Consider the following 20590-nt stretch of genomic DNA (forward strand, 5'->3'; position numbering starts at 1 on the left):
TCTGAGGATATTAGACATTACATTTCGATGTGTTTTAAAGCTGCATTTTAAAAGTATTCAAACGGAGACCAAATGTTGTGGATAACAGACTGGCAGAGAGTTGTCTACTCCTTCACATTGAGTTTCTGAACAAACGGTTCACCACCATGTGTGAAGTAACATGGGTAAAAGTTTGATAGCATCGGTCCCATCACGTAGCCGAAAGCATCATTCAGAACCATGACTAGTTGAAGAGAGAGGGGTTGATTTGATGATTGAAAAGTCTGACAACTTTTTGATGAGTATTAAAAAAGTACTGGGTAAAAGTTAAACGAACATTTCATTGTCAATGGATGTGTTTAATAGCTGTCCGAGTCTCCCTCTCATCGAGCAAGTAAGACAAATTAGGGCCAAAATTATTAATCAATCTACTTGACCACAAGGTGTGCCAGAGAGAGGGGCGGAGGGTTTTGGGTTTTGCAGCGACGCGTGATATCCTTCCGCGGGAGTCGAGCGCGGCCCTTTCCCTCCCGACAACACAGGATGAGAAGAGGCAGCATTGCTGCTTAAAGACGTTATTTGACGTTAAGCGTTTGAAAATAGCGCGTATACAGAGTAAACTCACTGACAAGGGAGATCCGGGAGTGTATGTTTTTCCTCACCGGCTTTCATTTACTTATCAACGGTCCTGTTAACATCGGTTGAACACTGAAGAAATATAATCCGGTTTGAGTTGTGCGCGGCAATCGTAACTAGCTAGCGACACTTCTGTGAAGAGTGGCTGGGACATAATGGAGCTCATAACAATCCTCGAAAAAACGGTCTCTCCAGGTGATTATACAGCGCTGTGCACTTCTCTACGACATTTCCTATGTTTAGGATACTGTCTCAAGATTACAACAAGTTGGCCTAGCAGTGGTTGATGAGCCATAACCGGTGAAAGTTAGATCTGAAAAAGAGGGAGGAGGGAAATGCATCGCTAGCTAGGCGGCTAATGTTACGGCCTGCTTTTACTTCGCGGATGGGGCTGCTGCTGTGGCGAGCAGTTGGCTAGGCTAGCCGTTAGCATGCACGCTTGCTAACACGCTGAAGTTCAGTGTGTCTGGGCGGCATTGACGAGAGCGAGTTGACAGCTGTCAAAAGATGGTTTCAGTTGGATATGTTGCCACCTATACGGTTTGACATTGCGACGATGTGATGTTTTTACCATTTGGAATGTGAACTTCACACAGCTTTACCCGTCAATAAACTTGGCGTGCTGTGTCTCGGCTGCTAGCTGGTTAGCGTGCTATTCATGTGCAAATTAGTCGGCCCTGCCTTGCGCTCTAGCTAACTTTACGCACTGCTTACCGGAGCATGCTGTAGCTACGGATGAGAAATTGAAATAGGCCATGACTCGAGCATGTAAAAGTTATTGGGGGTTTAATAAGTCTGTGGGCATGAGTTGATCAAGTAGCTGAATTTACTTCTGGAGACTAGATCGGATGTAAGGTGGTCAGTTGGCGAGTTTGGAATCTTGTGTTAGCAGTTTTGCCCATATGTTAGCTAGCTGGCTAATACATGTTGCTCCCCTAATAGCTTAGCTTACTAGCTGGCAAGGTTGCATTCATTGCTACCAGGTTGTCCAACTTTAGCTTCACTGCTAACAGTTGCTAGCCTAGCAGTCAGCATGTTTCAGCTATCAAGTACTAGCTAGCTATGAATATTGTCATTACTTATTGCCAGATGAGGTTACTGGTCAGTGCACCAGCCATAACTATTTGGTGGCTAGTCTATTTCGCTGGCCCTGCTTCTTAAAGTGCCTAGCTAACTGTGCCATGCATCCAGGAATGTGGATGCATGTTAGCCGAACTTTGCTGGTTCGTTTCGGTATGTGCTGTGCATTGAATAACGCCAACAGTAACAGTTTCCCTCTCCCACCCCTTCAGATCGGAATGAACTGGAAGCGGCGCAGAAGTTTCTGGAGCGGGCGGCAATTGAGAATTTGGTTTGTATACATTTTATCACAGTGAGAGTGCGTATGCTGGTCGCTATCACGCCTGGCGCCAGAAACACTGGGGGGATAGGAGGGCGCAGTGAATAGCCGGCGTTTTCGACCGGGCCCTTCCCTCCCTCCCTCCCTCCCTCCCTCCATTCCTCTCTCCCCCTCTCCCTCCCTCTCTCCCTCCACCTCCACACATTGTGGCAGCGTCACACGCCACAGCTTTTAGGAATGAATGGAGACCAAAACTAGCCTGCGTTAGCAGTCCACGCTAACGCTCGCGTACACACCCTTGTTGGGCGTCAGTAGAAGTTGCAAACACTCCTGCTTCGGTTGTAGTCGGATGAACTCGTAGTTTGCGGAAATACTTTGGTTGAGCAAATACTATTCATCCTACTACCTATCTCATGTGTTTAGCTAGACATCGAGAAACGAGGGCTCTAAGTAGCGGAACAGCAGCGTCAGGGCGGAGACCCGACTTGGTGTGTTAACTAGGACACATGGCCACTCATGTTATAATCCTTAACAATACGAGTCACTATGATATCCCTGTACAGAATAATTCACCGGATGGCTCCCTGGGTGTGCTAACTAGTAGCTAGCTGCCCCGGGCAGACGGCCATGTAGCATTTTTCTAGTAGTAGCAAGTGAAAGGGTGTCGCTGCTGCAGCTGGCCGGCTAGCAGAAGCAAGGCGTGATGTAGGCATCTGATAACGTGAACAGCATTTTGCATAGCTTTTTGGTTTTACAGTAGGTGTGGATGGGTGGATTTCGCCTTTGAAAAGAATACTCTTATGCTAGGATATTTTAGTACACCTGCATTGGCAACAATTGCCCCCCCCCCCCATCACCACCACCCACCCATTCATACTTGTTTTAATGTAACCTAGCTGGCTTTGAATGTTTTAATTTTCAATCATATGCCTTTTTACCCCATATCTGAATCATGAATATCATATCCTGTTTTATTTAACACCCTTGAATTCAGAGTAGTTTCAATGGAAATATGCCTAAAAAAAATTATTATTGGGGTGTTTCTCTGGACTGTCTTCATTCCGTAAAGTAGGTCCCTCCAATCTACTCCCCTCCACTAATATGATAGTACTGGGCAGGTTAAACTACAGCTGCACCACATTGCCGTATCCTTCCCCAGTCCTGTCAGATCTACGAAGCGGGGCGAACGAGGGCAAGGTGAAGGGAACCACTGTCGGGAATGAAACGCAGCCCTGTTCCCCGCTTCGCTGCTCTGTAGAGCATGGCAAGGTGAAGGGAACCACTGTCAGGAATGAAACGCAGCCCTGTTCCCCGCTTCGCTGCTCTGTTCCCCGCTTCGCTGCTCTGTCGAGCATGGCAAGGTAGTCACTCTTGTGAACTGTGTTAGTTGGTGGAGCGTGGCATGGCCCTGTCAGTGCTTAGGTTTGTGGGTTGAGGATACCGCTGCGTATGCGTTCACTGTACTCTGGTTTTTAGATCAGAGTCTGCTAAAACCTCCCCTTCCTCTTGGTCCTTAGTTTAGGGCAAACTGGTGTCACTCCCCTGATCAGATTGAAATCTAACAAACTGATCAAAATGGATATCAGGGGCACAGTGCTGCCACCTACTGACCCACACCATAAACTGCAACTTAACAGGAATTTCTAACAGGAGTGTCGATACTAAATGTCTATCTGCCTCTCCTCCCTCTTCGTCCCCCCCCCCCCCTCCAGCCGACGTTTCTGGTGGAGCTGTCGAAGGTTCTGGCCAACCCAGGGAACACCCAGGTGGCTCGTGTGGCCGCCGGCCTCCAGGTCAAGAACTCCCTGACCTCCAAGGACCCGGATGTCAAGACCCAGTACCAGCAGAGGTGGCTAGCCATCGACGCCAGCGCGCGCAGGGAGATCAAGAACTTTGTACGTTCATGAGATGAACCTCCAGTCATTTACATCTTGTGTATTCACTCAGTAGACAGGTCCAAAGATTCAAGATTCTTTATTTGTCACGTGCATACAAGTATACAGTGAAATGCAAAAATACAGTGAAATGCAAAAGGTTAACCCTCTCCCGTTCTCTCTCCTCCCCCTCCCCTTTTTCTTTCTGCCCTTTCTCGCCCCTCCCTCTTTCTTACTCTCTACTTCTCCCTCTTTTTCTGACCCCCCCCCTCCTTCTCCCCTCCCTAGGTGTTGCAGACCCTGGGGACAGAGACGTACCGTCCCAGCTCAGCCTCCCAGTGTGTGGCGGGCATCGCCTGTGCAGAGATCCCCGTCACCCAGTGGCCGGAGCTCATCCCCCAGCTGGTGGCCAACGTCACAGACCCCAGCAGCACGGAGCACATGAAGGAGTCCACCCTGGAGGCCATCGGCTACATCTGTCAGGACATTGTGAGTGTACACGCAGACGCGCACAGGGACGCACGCAGGGACAGGCACGCAAGGACACGCAGGGACACGTGCGCACGCACGCAGGGACACACGCACACACACACACACACACACACACACACACACATGCAGGGACACACACACGCAAGGAAGCTCACACAGGTACATGCCCGCGTGCAGGGACCACACACGGGTCTCACTGATCCACAGGACGTTGTGGATACACACACAGAGACATTCACACACCTGTGTACACACACACATAAGGAAAAGACGTTGTTGACTATAATAAAGTTCTGTTTTGATAAGTGTCTTAGGTCTCTGTGGTGTGAGACAGAGAGTCAAACATATGCTCTGACTCCTCTGCCACACACACACACACACACACTAAAGTACTTCCTCTCTCTGTCTCTGTAGGACCCAGAGCAGCTGCAGGACAACGCCAACCAGATCCTGACGGCCATCATCCAGGGTATGAGGAAGGAGGAGCCTAGCAACAACGTCAAGCTGGCTGCCACCAACGCCCTGCTCAACTCACTGGAGTTCACCAAAGCCAACTTCGACAAAGAGGTCAGTCCCAAACCCACCCCTGCTCTACCCTGCCCTGTCCCTAACCCACCCCTAGCCCCCTGACCTGTCATCAACCCCCTAACCCACCCTAGCCCCTACTTTACCCTGCCCTGTCCCTTACCCCCAGACATGTCCCGAAACGACCCGTGGCCCCCTGACCTGTCCCTAACCCCCTAACCCACCCTAGCCCCTGAACTACCCTGCCCTGTCCCAAACCGACCCCTAGCCCCCTGCTCTCTCCCTAACTGACCCCTACCATGTCCCAAACCGACCCCTAGCCCCTGACCTGCCCTTGCCCCTACGGCCTGCTCAACTCACTGAAGCTCACCAGTTCACCTCATTGATGTAACTGATACCGTCTGATGGTCTGTGAAGAGAAATCATGCACCACGCTGAGAGCCTGATGTATAACCCTACCACAATATCTGAGACCAACACACACACACACACACCTAAGCTCTTACTCAGGTTTTCACTTTCATGTTTTGTCTAAGGGCCATTAGTAACCACGGGAGGCTGGCGGAGGTAGAAATCGGAGGACGGGCTCATTGTAATGAAGGGAATGAGGAATGGTATCAAACACGTGTTACCATTCCTAATCCCATTCCATGCATTACAATGAGCCCGTCCTCCGATTTCCACCTCCCCCAGCCTCCCCTGGTAGCAACAGATGTAGTTGAGGATGGTGTAGTATTTAATCTAGTAACCCAATGCGTGTTCTGTGTTTTTCAGACGGAGAGACACTTTATAATGCAGGTGGTCTGTGAAGCTACACAGTGCCCTGACACCAGAGTGAGTACCCAGACTTTATCTCCTGAAACATCCGGCTGGTTGTCCGGCCACAGATCAAGCCTGCTCCCTAGACTAGAACGCACCTTCAGACGAAAGTGTTTATCTAGTCTAGGACCAGGCTTAATCTGTGGCCGGGGAGTTTAAACCTCATTTTCGCCAAACATTTTTTGGGTCAGTAGACGTTTTGTTTCAATCCTTGGTTGTTCAGATCCATTAAATTACAGTGGAGCAACACAACATCAAATGCTCCAACATAATTTAATGGATTAAATTATGATTTTGTTTCCTCTCCTAGCACCTGGAGCAGCATAAGGTGTGCAAACATACTCTTTTTCAAACAAAACCTCCTCAACATTGATTCCCATTGTCCCTGTCAATAATCAGCATATTGATTTCTCTGTCTCTCTGTCTCTTGGGATGTGTGCCTGTGCGTGTGTGTGTGTCTGTGCGCACGTGGGTGTAGGTGCGAGTGGCAGCCTTACAGAACCTGGTGAAGATCATGTCCCTGTATTACCAGTACATGGAGACGTACATGGGACCTGCCCTGTTTGCGGTAAGTGTAGCGGAGGTGGTTGGTAACCACGCCTGGCCCGAGACCTCGCCTCAAGACTTGAGTTAGCTGAGTTGAGGCGCCCCCCCTGCACACACATACACACACACACTCTCTGTAGCTGCTAAATGAGATGTCGGTTCTGTGTAGGTTAGATAAAAAAAAACCTGTCTGGTCTGTGACGAGAAATCATGCACCACGCTGAGAGCCTGATGTATAACCCAACCACAATATCTGAGACCTGAAGACACACACACACACACACACACACACACACACAGTAATCTGCCCCTCAGACCCCTGCAGTTGTGATGCTACTCTTGGAGAAACAAGTCCCATCTCTCTTTCACCTTTGGTCTCTCTGCCCCCCCCCCCCCCCCCACAGATCACAATAGAAGCCATGAAAAGTGACATCGACGAAGTTGCCTTACAAGGAATCGAATTCTGGTCCAACGTCTGCGATGAAGAGATGGACCTGGCCATTGAGGCTTCCGAGGTGAGTTCTCTACAAAGTTTGAATGCAACTTTATTAACTCACTAACTGCCGAAGAGTTCCCGTGTGTTTTATGTGGTGTTTACCTAGCAACAATACTTTGATTGGCTACAAAAGGAAGTATCGCATTTTTGGTGTATAAAGTCACCCGTGGCACTCTAGAATGTTGACAATTTGGACCATTATTCACCCTCAGCACTGAATGAGTTACCAAAGAATTAATCAACACACTTTGGGCCGGTTTCACAGATGAGGCTTAAGCCTAATCCTGGACCTTCACACTTTCAATGGCAAATTGCCACTGAGGATGCTTTTTAGTCTCGGACAAGGCTTGAGCCGTGTCTGTGAAACCGGCCCATTATAAGCCGTATATTTACACATTGTATGTATTGAAAACCCCTGTGGGCAATAGGTTTAGCTCTAGTCATAGCTTACTGACCAACGTCTGGTCTGTGAAATCATGCACCACACTGTGAGCCTGATGTGTAACCTGACCACAATATCTGAGACCTGAAGAGAGAGACACACACACACAATTCTCCCTTGTGTTCAGAACTTTATTTAGCCATGTGTGTAGCTCATTCTTGGTCACATGTCGTTCCAACGTCATCATACATGCTGCATGTATTGGACAGTTGAATATCATCAGGAAAGGAGACCCCCCCCCCCCCCCTCTATGTTTTTGACTTGGTACATTCCTTCCTCTCTCTCTCCTCCAATCACAGGCGTCAGAGCAGGGGCGGCCCCCGGAGCACACCAGCAAGTTCTACGCAAAAGGAGCCTTGCAGTACCTGGTCCCCATCCTCACCCAGACCCTCACTAAACAGGTACACCCCTCACCTGGTCCCCATCCTCACCCAGACCCTCACTAAACAGGTACACCCCTCACCTGGTCCCCATCCTCACCCAGACCCTCACTAAACAGGTACACACCTCCCTCACCTGGTCCCCATCCTCACCCAGACCCTCACTAAACAGGTACACCCCTCACCTGGTCCCCATCCTCACCCAGACCCTCACTAAACAGGTACACACCTCCCTCACCTGGTCCCCATCCTCACCCAGACCCTCACTAAACAGGTACACACCTCCCTCACCTGGTCCCCATCCTCACCCAGACCCTCACTAAACAGGTACACGCCTCCCTCACCTGGTCCCCATCCTCACCCAGACCCTCACTAAACAGGTACACGCCTCCCTCACCTGGTCCCCATCCTCACCCAGACCCTCACTAAACAGGTACACGCCTCCCTCACCTGGTCCCCATCCTCACCCAGACCCTCACTAAACAGGTACACACCTCCCTCACCTGGTCCCCATCCTCACCCAGACCCTCACTAAACAGGTACACGCCTCCCTCACCTGGTCCCCATCCTCACCCAGACCCTCATTAAACAGGTACACACCTCACCTGGTCCCCATCCTCACCCAGACCCTCACTAAACAGGTACACGCCTCACCTGGTCCCCATCCTCACCCAGACCCTCACTAAACAGGTACACGCCTCACCTGGTCCCCATCCTCACCCAGACCCTCACTAAACAGGTACACGCCTCACCTGGTCCCCATCCTCACCTGGTACTGATGTACAAAAATGTCACTGAGACCTGCAGGACAACTGTCTGGAATTTGGATTTGGAAAATGTGTATTTGTTTATGTGAATTCCCTCCTGACTCTCTCCACCCCCATCCTTCTCTCTCCCTTGTGCCCCCCCCCTTTCCCCCGCTCCTTTCCCCCTCTTTCCCGCCATCTCTCACATCCCTTTCTGTGCCCCCTGCTCTCTCTCCCCTCCTTTCCTTCTCCCTCCTTTCCCTCTGTCGCTCTGTGCCTCCCCCCCCCCCCCCCCCCCCAGGATGAGAATGATGATGACGATGATTGGAACCCGTGTAAGGCAGCAGGTGTCTGTCTGATGCTGCTGGCCACCTGCTGTGAGGACGATGTGGTTCCCCACGTGCTGCCCTTCATCAAGGAGCACATCAAACACCCCGACTGGCGCTACCGGGACGCCTCCGTCATGGCCTTCGGGTCCATACTGGAGGGGCCCGACCTCAACCAGCTCAAACCACTAGTCATACAGGTATACACACACACACACACTCGAACGATAACCAGCTCAAACCACTAGGCATACAGGTACCTGGGCGCACACACAGTTTAGATGAACCCCTGTCTGGTCTGTGAAGAGAAATCATGCACCACGCTGAGAGCCTGATGTATAACCCTACCACGATATCTGAGACCTGAAGAGAGAGACACACACACTTATTTTACATACAACAAATACATTTACCCCAGCCAAGGTCAACTATGAAGATATTCAATGACTGGAGTCTTGTATGTATATCTAAGTGAAAGGTCCCCCCCCTCCCCTCCCCTCCCCAGGCGATGCCCACCCTGATCGAGCTGATGAAGGACCCCAGCGTGGTGGTGCGGGACACGACAGCGTGGACGGTGGGGAGGATCTGTGAGCTGCTGCCAGAGGCGGCCATCAACGAGGTCTACCTGACGCCGCTGCTGCAGTGCCTCATAGAAGGCCTGGGGGCGGAGCCCCGTGTCGCCTCCAACGTCTGCTGGGTGAGGGGCTGCGCACACACACACACGCTCACACACACCTCTACTGGTCTGCAGGTTACCCACTCTTAACACTCTCTCTCACACACACTATTTTTCTCTCCCTTTCTCTCACTCCCTCTCTTTCTCTCTCTCACACCGTCTCTCTTTCTCTCTCTCACTCCCTCTTTCTCTCTCTCTCACACACTCTTTCTCTCTCCCTCCCTCCCTCTCAGTTGGAACACTGAAGTTAGAGAGAGTATGTGTTTAGAGACGAGCCTGTCTGGTCTGTGATGAGGGAACCCTCAAAGGCAACTATGGGGAATTTGATTTGTAAAATGTATTTTGGTTTGTGAATGCCCTCTTAACTCTCTACTCCCCTTCCATCTCTTTCTCCCCCATCTCCTTCCTCTCTCTCTCTCCTCCATCCCCCACCCCAGGCCTTCTCCAGCCTAGCGGAGGCAGCCTACGAGGCCACAGATGCAGCAGAGGACCAGGAGGAGCCTGCCACCTACTGTCTCTCCTCCTCCTTCGAGATCATCGTCCAGAAGCTTCTAGAAACCACAGACAGGTCAGACGGAAGATTCTAGAAACCACAGACGGAAGCTTTTAGAAACCAGACAGGTCAGACAGAAGCTTCTAGAAACCTCAGACAGAAGCTTCTAGAAACCACAGACGGAAGCTTTTAGAAACCTCAGACAGAAGATTCTAGAAACCACAGACGGAAGCTTTTAGAAACCACAGACAGGTCAGACAGAAGCTTCTAGAAACCTCAGACAGAAGCTTCTAGAAACCACAGATGGAAGCTTCTGGAAACCTCAGACAGAAGCTTCTCGAAACCAGACAGGTCAGACAGAAGCTCCTAGAAACCCCCCGTGACACATGCAGTGTATTCTTTATACGGTATAGGTATAATACTCTGTAGAAGATCTTAGGAGGTTTAAAGGTGTGGAATTGTGTATATACCAACCAACCTTACTAACCACTGTAGTAGGATATAGCTGGTGATTCTCCAGGGGTTAAAAGATGGTTGAATTAAACATTGCTCAAAAATGAGATTCAACATTTGTTGAGAGAAAGCTGTGTGGTCAGTAAAGAGAAATCATGCACCCCGCTCAGAGACCCAACCACAGCATCTGAGACCTGAAAGCAGGAAAGCACACACAGCTATTTAAAAACACAGACAGACTGGTGACTTCCTTTGGCTGTGACTTCCTGTTTCGCATGTTGCCGTCTTCGCCACCTGTGTCCGTGGTCCTTAACATACAAATGTGTTTTTTCTGCATCATCTTAAACACAACCTCCTAAACCTGTTCCTTGCTTATCTGCGTTGACTCCCAGAGAACCAAACAGGGACCGCACCTGGTTTCGACTGAGTGAAATAAACAAACATATGTCTCTCTCCCTCCCTCCCCTCCAGGCCCGACGGGCACCAGAACAACCTCCGCAGCGCGGCCTACGAGGCCCTGATGGAGATCGTGAAGAACAGTGCCAAGGACTGCTACCCGGCCGTGCAGAAGACCACCCTGGTCATCATGGAGCGCCTCCAACAGGTTCTACAGATGGAGGTGAGGAGGAGGGGATGGAGGGGGGGTTGGATGGGTGGGGAGGAGGGAGAGATGGAGGGCGGGGGAGGGATGGATGGATGCAGCAGGAGGGAGGGATGGATGGAGGGGGGATGGAGTGGAAGGCGGGAGCCTTGGCTGACGTAGTGGCATGTGGACAAGCTGTCTGGTCTGGGAAGAGAAATCATGCACCACACTGAGAGCCTGATGTACAGTGCATTCAGGAAGTATTCAGACCCCTTCACTTTTTCCACATTTTGTTATGTTGCCTTACTCTAAAATGGATTAAATTCATTTTTTTGCCCTCATCAATCTACACACAATACCCCATAATGACAAAGCGAAAACAGGTTTTTAGAAATGTTTGCTAATTTATTAAAAATAAAAAACTGATCACATTTAAGTATTTATACCCTTTTAGCTATGACGCACGAAATTGAGCTCAGGTGCATCTTGGTTCCATTGAACATCCTTGATGTTTCTACAATTTGATTGGAGTCCACCTGTGGCAAATTCAATTGATTGGACATGATTTGGAACGGCACACACCTGTCTATATATAAGGTCCCACAGTTGACAGTGCATGTCAGAGCAAAAACCAGGCCATGAGGTCAAAGGAATTGTCCGTAGACCTCCGAGACAGGACGAGGCGCAGATCTGGGGAAGGGTACAAAAACATTTCTGCAGTATTGAAGGTCCCCAAGAACACAGTAGGCTCCATCATTCTTAAATGGAAGAAGTTTGGAACCACCAAGACTCTTCCGAGAGCTGTCTGCCCAGCCAAACTGAGCAATAGCGGGAGAAGGGCCATCATCAGGGAGGTGACCAAGAACCCAATGGTCTCTCTGACAGAGCTCCAGAGTTCCTCTGTGGAGATGGGCAGAACCTTCCTAAAGGACAACCATCTCTGCAGCACTCCACCAATCAGGCCTTTAAGGTAGAGTGGCCAGACGGAAGCCACTCCTCAGTAAAAGGCAAATGACAGCCCGCTTGGAGTTTGCCAAAAAGGCACCTTAAAGGACTCTCGGATCAAGAGAAACAAGATTCTCTGGTCTGATGAAACCAAGATTGAACTCTTTGCCTTGAATGCCAAGCGTCACATCTGGATGAAACCAAGTACCGCTCATCACCTGGCCAATACCATCCCTACGGTGAAGCATGGTGGTGGCAGCATCATGCTGTGGGGATGTTTTTCAGCGGCAGGGACTGGGAGACTAGTCAGGATCGCGGGAAAGACGAACGGAGCAAAGTACAGAGATCCTTGATGAAAACCTGCTCCAGAGCTCTCAGCACCTCAGACTGGGGCAAGGGTTCACCTTCCAGGACAACCACCCTAAGCACACAGCCAAGACAATGCAGGAGTGGCTTCGGGACAAGTCTCTGAATGTCCTTGAGTGGCCCAGCCAGAGCCCGGACTTGAACCCGATCCAACATCACCACCGCTCCCCATCTTTGTCATTATGGGGTATTGTGTGTCGATTGTTGAGGGGGAAAAAATATATTTAATCTGTTTTAGAGTAAGGCTGGTCCTCTGGCTCAGTTGGTAGAGCATGGTGTTAACAACGCTTAGGTTGTGGGTTTGATTCCTGCTGGGACCATATGTACTGAAATGTGTGCACTCACTGCAATGTAAGTCGCTTTGGATAAAAGCGTCAGCTAAATGGCATACATGTTATCACAAAATGTGGAAAAAGTGAAGGTCTGAATAATGCACTGTATAACCCTACCACAATATCTGACAAAGATAAAACACACACTATACAGACAGCTAGATCAGCGTGAGCCAGTAGTAGTGTCACTACCATAAACATGTAGAGATGGATAGATGACCTCTGAACTCTCAGGCCCCCAGTGCATGTTAGCAGGTGTTAGCAATGATGCTCATCTGAAGACGTGTTCAACAGGAAATGGTAGATATTCAACAAAGGGACTTGCAGTGGAGTTGCTTGGTGTTGTATTTCCTGTGTTGTAACTTCCTGTCTCTGTGCTTCAGTCTCACATCCAGAGCACGTCAGACAGGATCCAGTTCAACGACCTGCAGTCTCTACTGTGTGCCACTCTACAGGTAACCTTTGACCTCTGACCCCCCCCAGCCCCTACCACCCATAATATCTAGTCTGCTGTACACAAACACACAGTTTAGATGAACCCCTGTCTGGTCTGTGAAGAGAAATCATGCACCACGCTGAGAGCCTGATGTATAACCCTACCACAATATCTGAGACCAGCACACACACTTATTTTAGGAAGTGAAAATGGTTCCCCCCACCAGGGCTGTGTATTTAAAAGGTCTCCTAACTACTGTCCCCCTCTCTCCCTCCCACTCTCTCTCTCCCTCCCTCCCTCCCTCCAGAACGTGTTGAGGAAGGTTCAGCACCAGGATGCTCTCCAGATCTCTGACGTCGTCATGGCGTCTCTCCTCAGAATGTTCCAGAGCACTGCCGGGTCAGGGGGCGTACAGGAGGACGCTCTTATGGCTGTTTCCACCCTGGTCGAAGGTACACACACACACACACACACACACACACACACACAGATGTAGGTTAGATTAACTCCTGTCTGGTCTGTGAAGAGAAATCATGCACCATGCTGACATCCTGATGTATAACCCTACCACTATGAGACCTACAGAGACGCAATTATTTTAAGAACCGAAATGGTTTCCCCCCCCACCAGTGCAACTATTAAAGGGGAAGTTTGTGTATCTCAGTACACGAGGTCTGTTTACTTCCTAAAAAAAAAAGTCTCATACCGCGTTAAAGTAAGTCAGACGAGAGTTTTTGCTCTCCTGCTCTGTTACGCCTGTGATTCCCAGAGAGCAGGTCTCCTACTGGCCTCCTCTGTCCCACTCTGTTCCTCCATATGGTGGTCTAATGTCTGTGTGTGTCTCCTCAGTACTGGGCGCTGACTTCCAGAAATACATGGATGCCTTCAAACCCTTCCTGGGGATCGGACTGAAGAACTACGCGGAATATCAGGTGGGTTACATCTCTCGCACACACAGGCACACACACACACACACACACACACACACACACACACTACTGATTAAGTTAGATTACCAATATATCGCAGGTTACATTACTTAGGAGTCATCCTTCTACTCTGTATTTACAATGATCAAAACACAGTAGTTGAAACATCTCCACACACACACCCTGACGCCCGTTCCTCCTGCTGCTGTGAGTTTGGCAGTTGGGATTTTAGGGCGTCACAGAGTAAAGCAGGGTCTCTTTCACCCAGTGGACATCAGGTAGCAGGGCTGCCCCTATCGACACTGGACTTTGCGGGACCCCACACTCTACATACTGTTTTAGGACATGAGTTCTTTCTTTGGGGGAGTTGGCACACACACACACACACACCCTCTCCCTGTTTCAGGTGTCTGGCTGTGGTGGGACTGGTGTGACCTGTCTCTGTCACACACACACACACACACACACACACATGCTCACCCTCTCTCCCTGTTTCAGGTGTGTCTGGCCGCGGTGGGGCTGGTGTGTGACTTGTGTCGAGCCCTGATGACCAACATCCTGCCTTACTGTGACGAAATCATGCAGCTGCTGCTGGAGAACCTAGGGGTGAGTCTTAGACCTGGTCTAACCCTAACCGGTCTAACCCTAACCGGTCTAGCCCTAACCGGTCTAACCCTAACCTGGTCTAACCTGGTCTAACCCTAACCGGTCTAGCCCTAACCTCTGCTGAGTGAAGGGGAAACTGAATTTTTAGATTTCACTTGTTACTAAAACACCAGCTACAGGCACACATGAGTCAAACATGGTCCTTCCTTTGACGCCACACCCTCACACACACACACACCCTGACGCCTGTTCCTCCTGCTGCTGTGAGTTTGGCAGTTGGGATTTTAGGGCGTCACAGAGTAAAGCAGGGTCTCTTTCACCCAGTGGACATCAGGTAGCAGGGCTGCCCCTATCTACACTGGACTTTGCGGGACCCCACACTTGAAGTCTGATTTTATTAATGACTGTCAGAATAATAATAATTGTGTCGTCGTCAAACAGTTGCAGTTGCAGTGGCGTTTATACGAAGGGAGAAAGAGTCATGAGTTTGATGAAGCTTAGATGTAGTTGATTGGATGAGCCTTTACACTTGCTCAGTGTGTCCCCAACTTTGACTGTGTGTAGAATGAGAACGTCCACCGGTCGGTGAAGCCCCAGATCCTGTCTGCGTTCGGAGACATCGCTCTGGCCATCGGTGGAGAGTTCAAGAAGTACCTGGAGATCGTCCTGGATACCCTGCAGCAGGCCTCACAGGCTCAGGTGGACAAGGTAACACACACACTCCTCACTCACGCTTATACGCACGCACGCACACACCCTGACGCCTGTTCCTCCTGCTGCTGTGAGTTTGGCAGTTGGGATTTTAGGGTGTCACAGAGTAAAGCAGGGTCTCTTTCACCCAGTGGACATCAGGTAGCAGGGCTGCCCCTATCGACATTGGACTTTGCGGGACCCCACAAGTTTGCTGAGAATGAATGTGGCCCCTTAATGATTTGGTCTGTTAGTGGATGATGATGATGATGATTTTGTGGTGAAGTTATTTATTTTCTGTTAAGTCTAACCTACGTGTGTGTGTGTGTAGACTGACTATGACATGGTGGACTACCTTAACGAGCTGAGGGAGGGCTGTTTGGAGGCGTACACGGGCATCATCCAGGGTCTGAAGGGGGACCAGGAGAACGTACACCGTAAGTCCACCCCAGAAACCCTCCTTCACACTGCTGAGCTGAACCAGGCTGTACTGGGCTGGTCCGGTTATATGAACCACAATTGCTGGAATGGACCTTGAGGAAAGACATTGCCTGGGCCAGCATGGTTTGGTTTGGGTCGGCCCAGTAGTGTGTAAAAAGCCTCTTGGGTCCCTTCTAGTTTGGGCTTTTGACATGATGCTTGCTCCTTCTCCTGCTAGTTTCAGTCTGCTTGAAAACTGTAGCCCGTGTTTCACTATTCCTAGTTAGTCCTCTCCCCTGACGCCCGTTCCTCCTGCTGCTGTGAGTTTGGCAGTTGGGATTTTAGGGCGTCACAGAGTAAAGCAGGGTCTCTTTCACCCAGTGGACATCAGGTAGCAGGGCTGCCCCTATCTACACTGGACTTTGCGGGACCCCACAACCTAAAACATTGCAATGTGCCACCACTTCCACTGAGGAGTACACCAGTAGGGCATTCTTTAAACTCCTCTTTTTTTCTCTCTCCCCTTCCCTCCCTCCCCCCCTCCCTCTGTAGCTGACGTCATGTTGGTGCAGCCCAGGGTGGAGTTCATCCTGTCGTTCATCCATCACATTGCCGAGGACGAGGATCATTCTGATGGCGTGGTGGCCAACGCTGCAGGTCTCATAGGGTAAGACACTGACGCAGCTCTGGAGAAGGGCCTCGAACCAACAACCCTCTGGCCAGACTGCTGCAGGATCCCTGGGGCTCAGGGGCTCATCTTCTGAGACCCTTTGTGGGGTCTCTGGTCTTGGCTGGCGCAATGTCACACAGGGTGCAAACATTATTTTACGTTTATGGCATTTAGCAGACGCCTTTTATCCAAAGCGACTTACAACAAATACATTTGTTTAAGTAAGTGAATCGTCCATCCATCAGCCATCATAAGACAAAGTAATCAATGCTCGGACCATACAGTAATCAATGCTAGAAGAAGGATTTTTTTTATTAACAGAAAATTGTACCACTTTTATGAAGTTGGACCTGTTTTAAAGGGACACTTCACCATTTATTTATTTTTAAACCCTATTTTTCATGTATTTAGACACTGGAGCTGGAGATGATAATTAGGTCAAATAAAAAATTGAGTGTCCTTTTTTTAAATATACCGCCTCCTATCTACCATCCCCCCCCCCCCCCCCCCCCCCGGCAGAGACCTGTGCACGGCGTTTGGTAAAGACGTGATGAAGCTGGTGGAGGTGCGGCCTCTCATCAACGACCTGCTGACGGAGGGAAGGAGGTCCAAGACCAGCAAGACCAAGACCCTGGCCACCTGGGCCACCAAGGAGCTCCGCAAGCTCAAGAGCCAGGCCTGGTGAGACACACACACACACACGAACGAATGAACGCACACACTCGCACTACACGTCCCAGAAACATACAAACTCACACACACCCCCTCCCTTGTCAACATTGAGCTCTGCAAGCTCAAGAGCCAGGCCTGGTGAGTCACACACTCACACACACACTACACGTCCCAGAAATATACGAACACACACACCCTCCCTGGTCAACATGGAGCTCTGCAAGCTCAAGAGCCAGGCCTGGTGACACACACGCTACATGTCCCAGAAACATACACACTACACGTCCCAGAAACATACACACACACACACACCCCTCCCTTCCTTACTGCACTACTCGTACGTTTTGAGGTGAACCCAGAACTACATCCAGATCTAAATCCTTCTCTCTCTCCTCGTCTCCACAGATTTCATGCTGGTCGGGGATGAAAAAACTATTCAACAATGAACAATGAGACAAAAACGCCCCACTGGAATTTCTTCTGTCTTTTGCGCGTCCAGAGTTCAAAGCAGAAGAGAAGCGTGCTGAGATGAGTGCCTGAGTGTGTGAGAGAGAGAGAGAGAGAGTGAGAGAGCGAGCGAGAGAGAGAGAGAGAGAGCGCGAACGAGAGAGGATCGATATCACACCACCTTCTGAGTACAATTCCAGCAGTCGCCGGCAGACCTGCAGCGCCCCCTCCCCAGACTCCTCCCCCCCCCACCACCACCACCCTGATCCGGCCCCCCTCCCGCCCCACCCCACCCTGTCACCTGTGGACTGATTCTGACTCTTGACAAGGACCTCCACAACCACCTGGATCGCTGTAGCTATCTAGTTCTAGAACACTTCTGAAAAAAAAAAACTAATATTAGTTCAACAACCGGAGCGCCAGAAGTAGGAAATAAACTGCCAAAATGTGGTTTCTTTTTTGGGAAAAACGACAACAAAATAAATACGAATGGACTTGACTATTTTGCTCTTTGACCCATCTGTGGAAGACTTACTTACTTACTTATTTTTTGTGTTTTTTTTTTTTTTGGGGGGTTCTTACAAGCACTATGGTTGCGGACTTCCAAAACGGAGAATGAATTTTACGCAAAACGTGAACTTAAATCCTAGAAAACAAACAGACGAATGAGAAGACGTTTGGCAATGGAAACGTATGCCACCCAAGGAGCACTGCTGGAGAAAACGGAGCGGGGGGGGGGGGGGGTGCACCTCTAGCCCCCCCCCCCCACCACCACCCCCAGCCTGCCCCTGCATCGGGGGTCCCTGCCCCAGCACTGCAGGGGTGGAGCTGTCCTGTCCAGATGGAGTGTGTCTGTGTGCTTGAGTGAGGGGGTTGGCTTAGTCTTCTCCCCCCCACCCCCCACCCCCACCACACACCTCAGTTATTACAAATGAATAAATAAATGAATAATAATAATAATAATAATAAAAAAGCTGGAGGTGACCTGTGGGCTGTACCTGCTACTCTGTGTGTGGGGGGAGGGGGGACCTCTATGTAGATGACTTGTTGATTGGCAGCACTTGAGTGAATTGGCCAGAAGGTTCTTTAATTTCCTGCAAGAGAATCACTGCTGAGATGTTCACCTTGTTTTCTTTTCTTTTTTTTCCCCATTTTGTTTTCTGTTTTCTTTTTTTAACGGCATCAGTTGTTCACGTCTTCAGCCAGTGTGAGGCTGCCAGATTAAGCGACCCTTCCTTGCCAGCCCAGTTTAAAAACAGCTGAATTGGTGACGACTAAAACGAGTGTTTTCCGGTTTTTGTTTTTTCTTCCAGTGCATCGGGGGGGTCAGGCATGCCCAGGGAACACACGCAAGCACTAAATTTAACTCGTAAACACTTTGGAAAATCTCCTTCAACATTTTAAAGATGGGGAGAAGGGAGTACTGAAAAAGAGTGCCAAATTTGTACCTCCAGAGGTTCTGCTGATCGGGGGGTCGGTCCTTTGAACAGACGTGTGAAGGGACCCCCCGCGGGCCGACACGCAGAGGGCAGTCCGACCCCGGCTGCGACCAGCTACATGATGATGATGATCTTAGTGAATTGGGCTTGTGCTTGGGTCGGTTGGGTTCCCAGAATGTAGGCTTCTCGCTGCACTTAGTTGGAAAAGGGGATCACTCATCAAGCCTGTTCGAAATGAGAATCGAAGACGTTTGTAAAAGGTTATATTTTTCCATTGCTATGATGATGAAAAAAGAAAAACGACAATAAAATGATATCAAACATTCCCCAAGCAGTTCTGGTATTTTGGTCTGTTTTTCCCTCGACTGTTTTTCTTTCTTTCTTTCTTTTTTTTTTTTGGTGTATGTTTCTGCGAAAGATCTGTTTAAAACGTGGCCCTGTATCGAACCTGAGTTTCTATAGCAACACTTGGAGTTGGGCGGAAAGGTTCCGAATTTGGATCTTATATTGACATGAGCGGGTTCAGGTAGACTTTACTTTTTCCACTGTTTTTGTACGGTTTGGGTTTCTAGGCGTTAGATGTGGGGCATTACCATATTGATTTGAAATGGGATATTGTTTTTCAGAGTGACTTTGGTGGCTGTCTTTTGCTCCACCTGTGTTCCCTCATCCCCACATCGGTCTGAGTTGATGCTGTTATTCCATTGATGAAATGTGTTGAAATGATACGCATTGCAACTCAAAATATAGAATTGTGAACATTTTTAAGTCAATCTGCTTCTTTTCTCTTGACACTTCACAGGCTGGTGAACTAATAAAATATTATATTGTACTTCTCTCCGTAGAGTCTTCACTGAGGCTGTGTGTGTGTGTGTGTGTGTCCAGCTTTGCTATGATAGTGTTAACTTCTAGGCTTTTCGGAATGTCAGAATTCAACAGGAATCAACAAATAGAATTCTCTGATGTATTATGTATGGAATGTATGGCTCCCTCTGGTGTTCTCCAGGCAGAGCTGCAGGAGTTGGTTATATTTGTACTCCCTGACAGCATTTCGGCATGTTGACATGATAGGCTACTGTCAGATAAGCCTACAACGATGGTCAACCTGCCATTTCACTTGTCCTATTAGACAGGTGCGCTTCATAACAAGTGTTTATTTGTTTATCAGGATCCCCATTAGTGTAGTACTGTGTAGATGAATGATTTTTATTTACTTAAGTGTCATTGCACCTCAAAGACACATTAAAATAAACGTGTGTTTTTCACACTTGTCATTTCAAAACAACAACAAAGAAAATAACAAGAAGACAATTAATCATCAGATGAATAATATGCAATCATTGCGATTTAACGGAGATTGAACTAACCCCAAGGCTCGTGGGATCACAGGAACCCGTGGCTCAATAGCCAACCATGTCTTAAACGTGAGAAAGGCGTGACACAATGTATCAACAATATCAAGTATCCAGCGCAACATTCTGTCCTCCAGTGGAATGGGGGCGTGTAGCGAGAGTAAGGGGTGTGTGTGCGCGCAGGGGTGTGCGCAGGGCCCTTGTCAAACGAGCGGTCTGAGGATGAAAACAGACTGAATCTGAGATGTGCATCTAAGGATGACAGCCCCAGGTCGGCCACTACAAAGACTATTCTATCACAATAACCACACTGACATCTCAGTCTTAAAGGGGTAGGTAGGCTTATGTTTTATTCTAGAGAGAGAGAGAGAGAGAAAGAAACTGTCCAAGACAACACACACACCATGGATATATTTTCATTCTTATTTATGTCTTGTATTGTAAATACTGTGTACAATATTTACATGCCAATAAAGCAACT

General features: G+C 49.2%; 1 protein-coding gene across 2 annotated transcripts; it reads left to right on the forward strand.

The window, feature by feature from the left end:
• Positions 1-516: 516 nt before the first annotated feature.
• kpnb1 (karyopherin (importin) beta 1) lies at positions 517-19594 on the forward strand (the record flags this gene model as incomplete). Of its 2 annotated transcripts, XM_083676992.1 has the most annotated exons (23): positions 517-810; positions 1908-1966; positions 3667-3849; positions 4117-4317; positions 4735-4887; positions 5620-5679; positions 5975-5992; positions 6143-6232; positions 6615-6725; positions 7448-7549; positions 8576-8800; positions 9106-9297; positions 9714-9844; positions 10694-10841; positions 12832-12903; positions 13192-13336; positions 13734-13816; positions 14312-14419; positions 14984-15127; positions 15441-15546; positions 16082-16196; positions 16719-16880; positions 17277-19594. In XM_083676992.1, coding segments are annotated over exons 1-23 (2649 nt in total). In that variant the 5' UTR covers positions 517-770. The 2 variants fall into 2 exon arrangements, with proteins under 2 accessions (XP_083533118.1, XP_083533117.1); XM_083676991.1 differs by lacking the exon at positions 17277-19594 and having other exon boundaries at positions 16719-16884.
• Positions 19595-20590: the final 996 nt, after the last annotated feature.

This window comes from Argentina silus, assembly GCF_951799395.1.
Source record: "Argentina silus genome assembly, chromosome: 9".
NCBI lineage: Eukaryota > Metazoa > Chordata > Actinopteri > Argentiniformes > Argentinidae > Argentina > Argentina silus.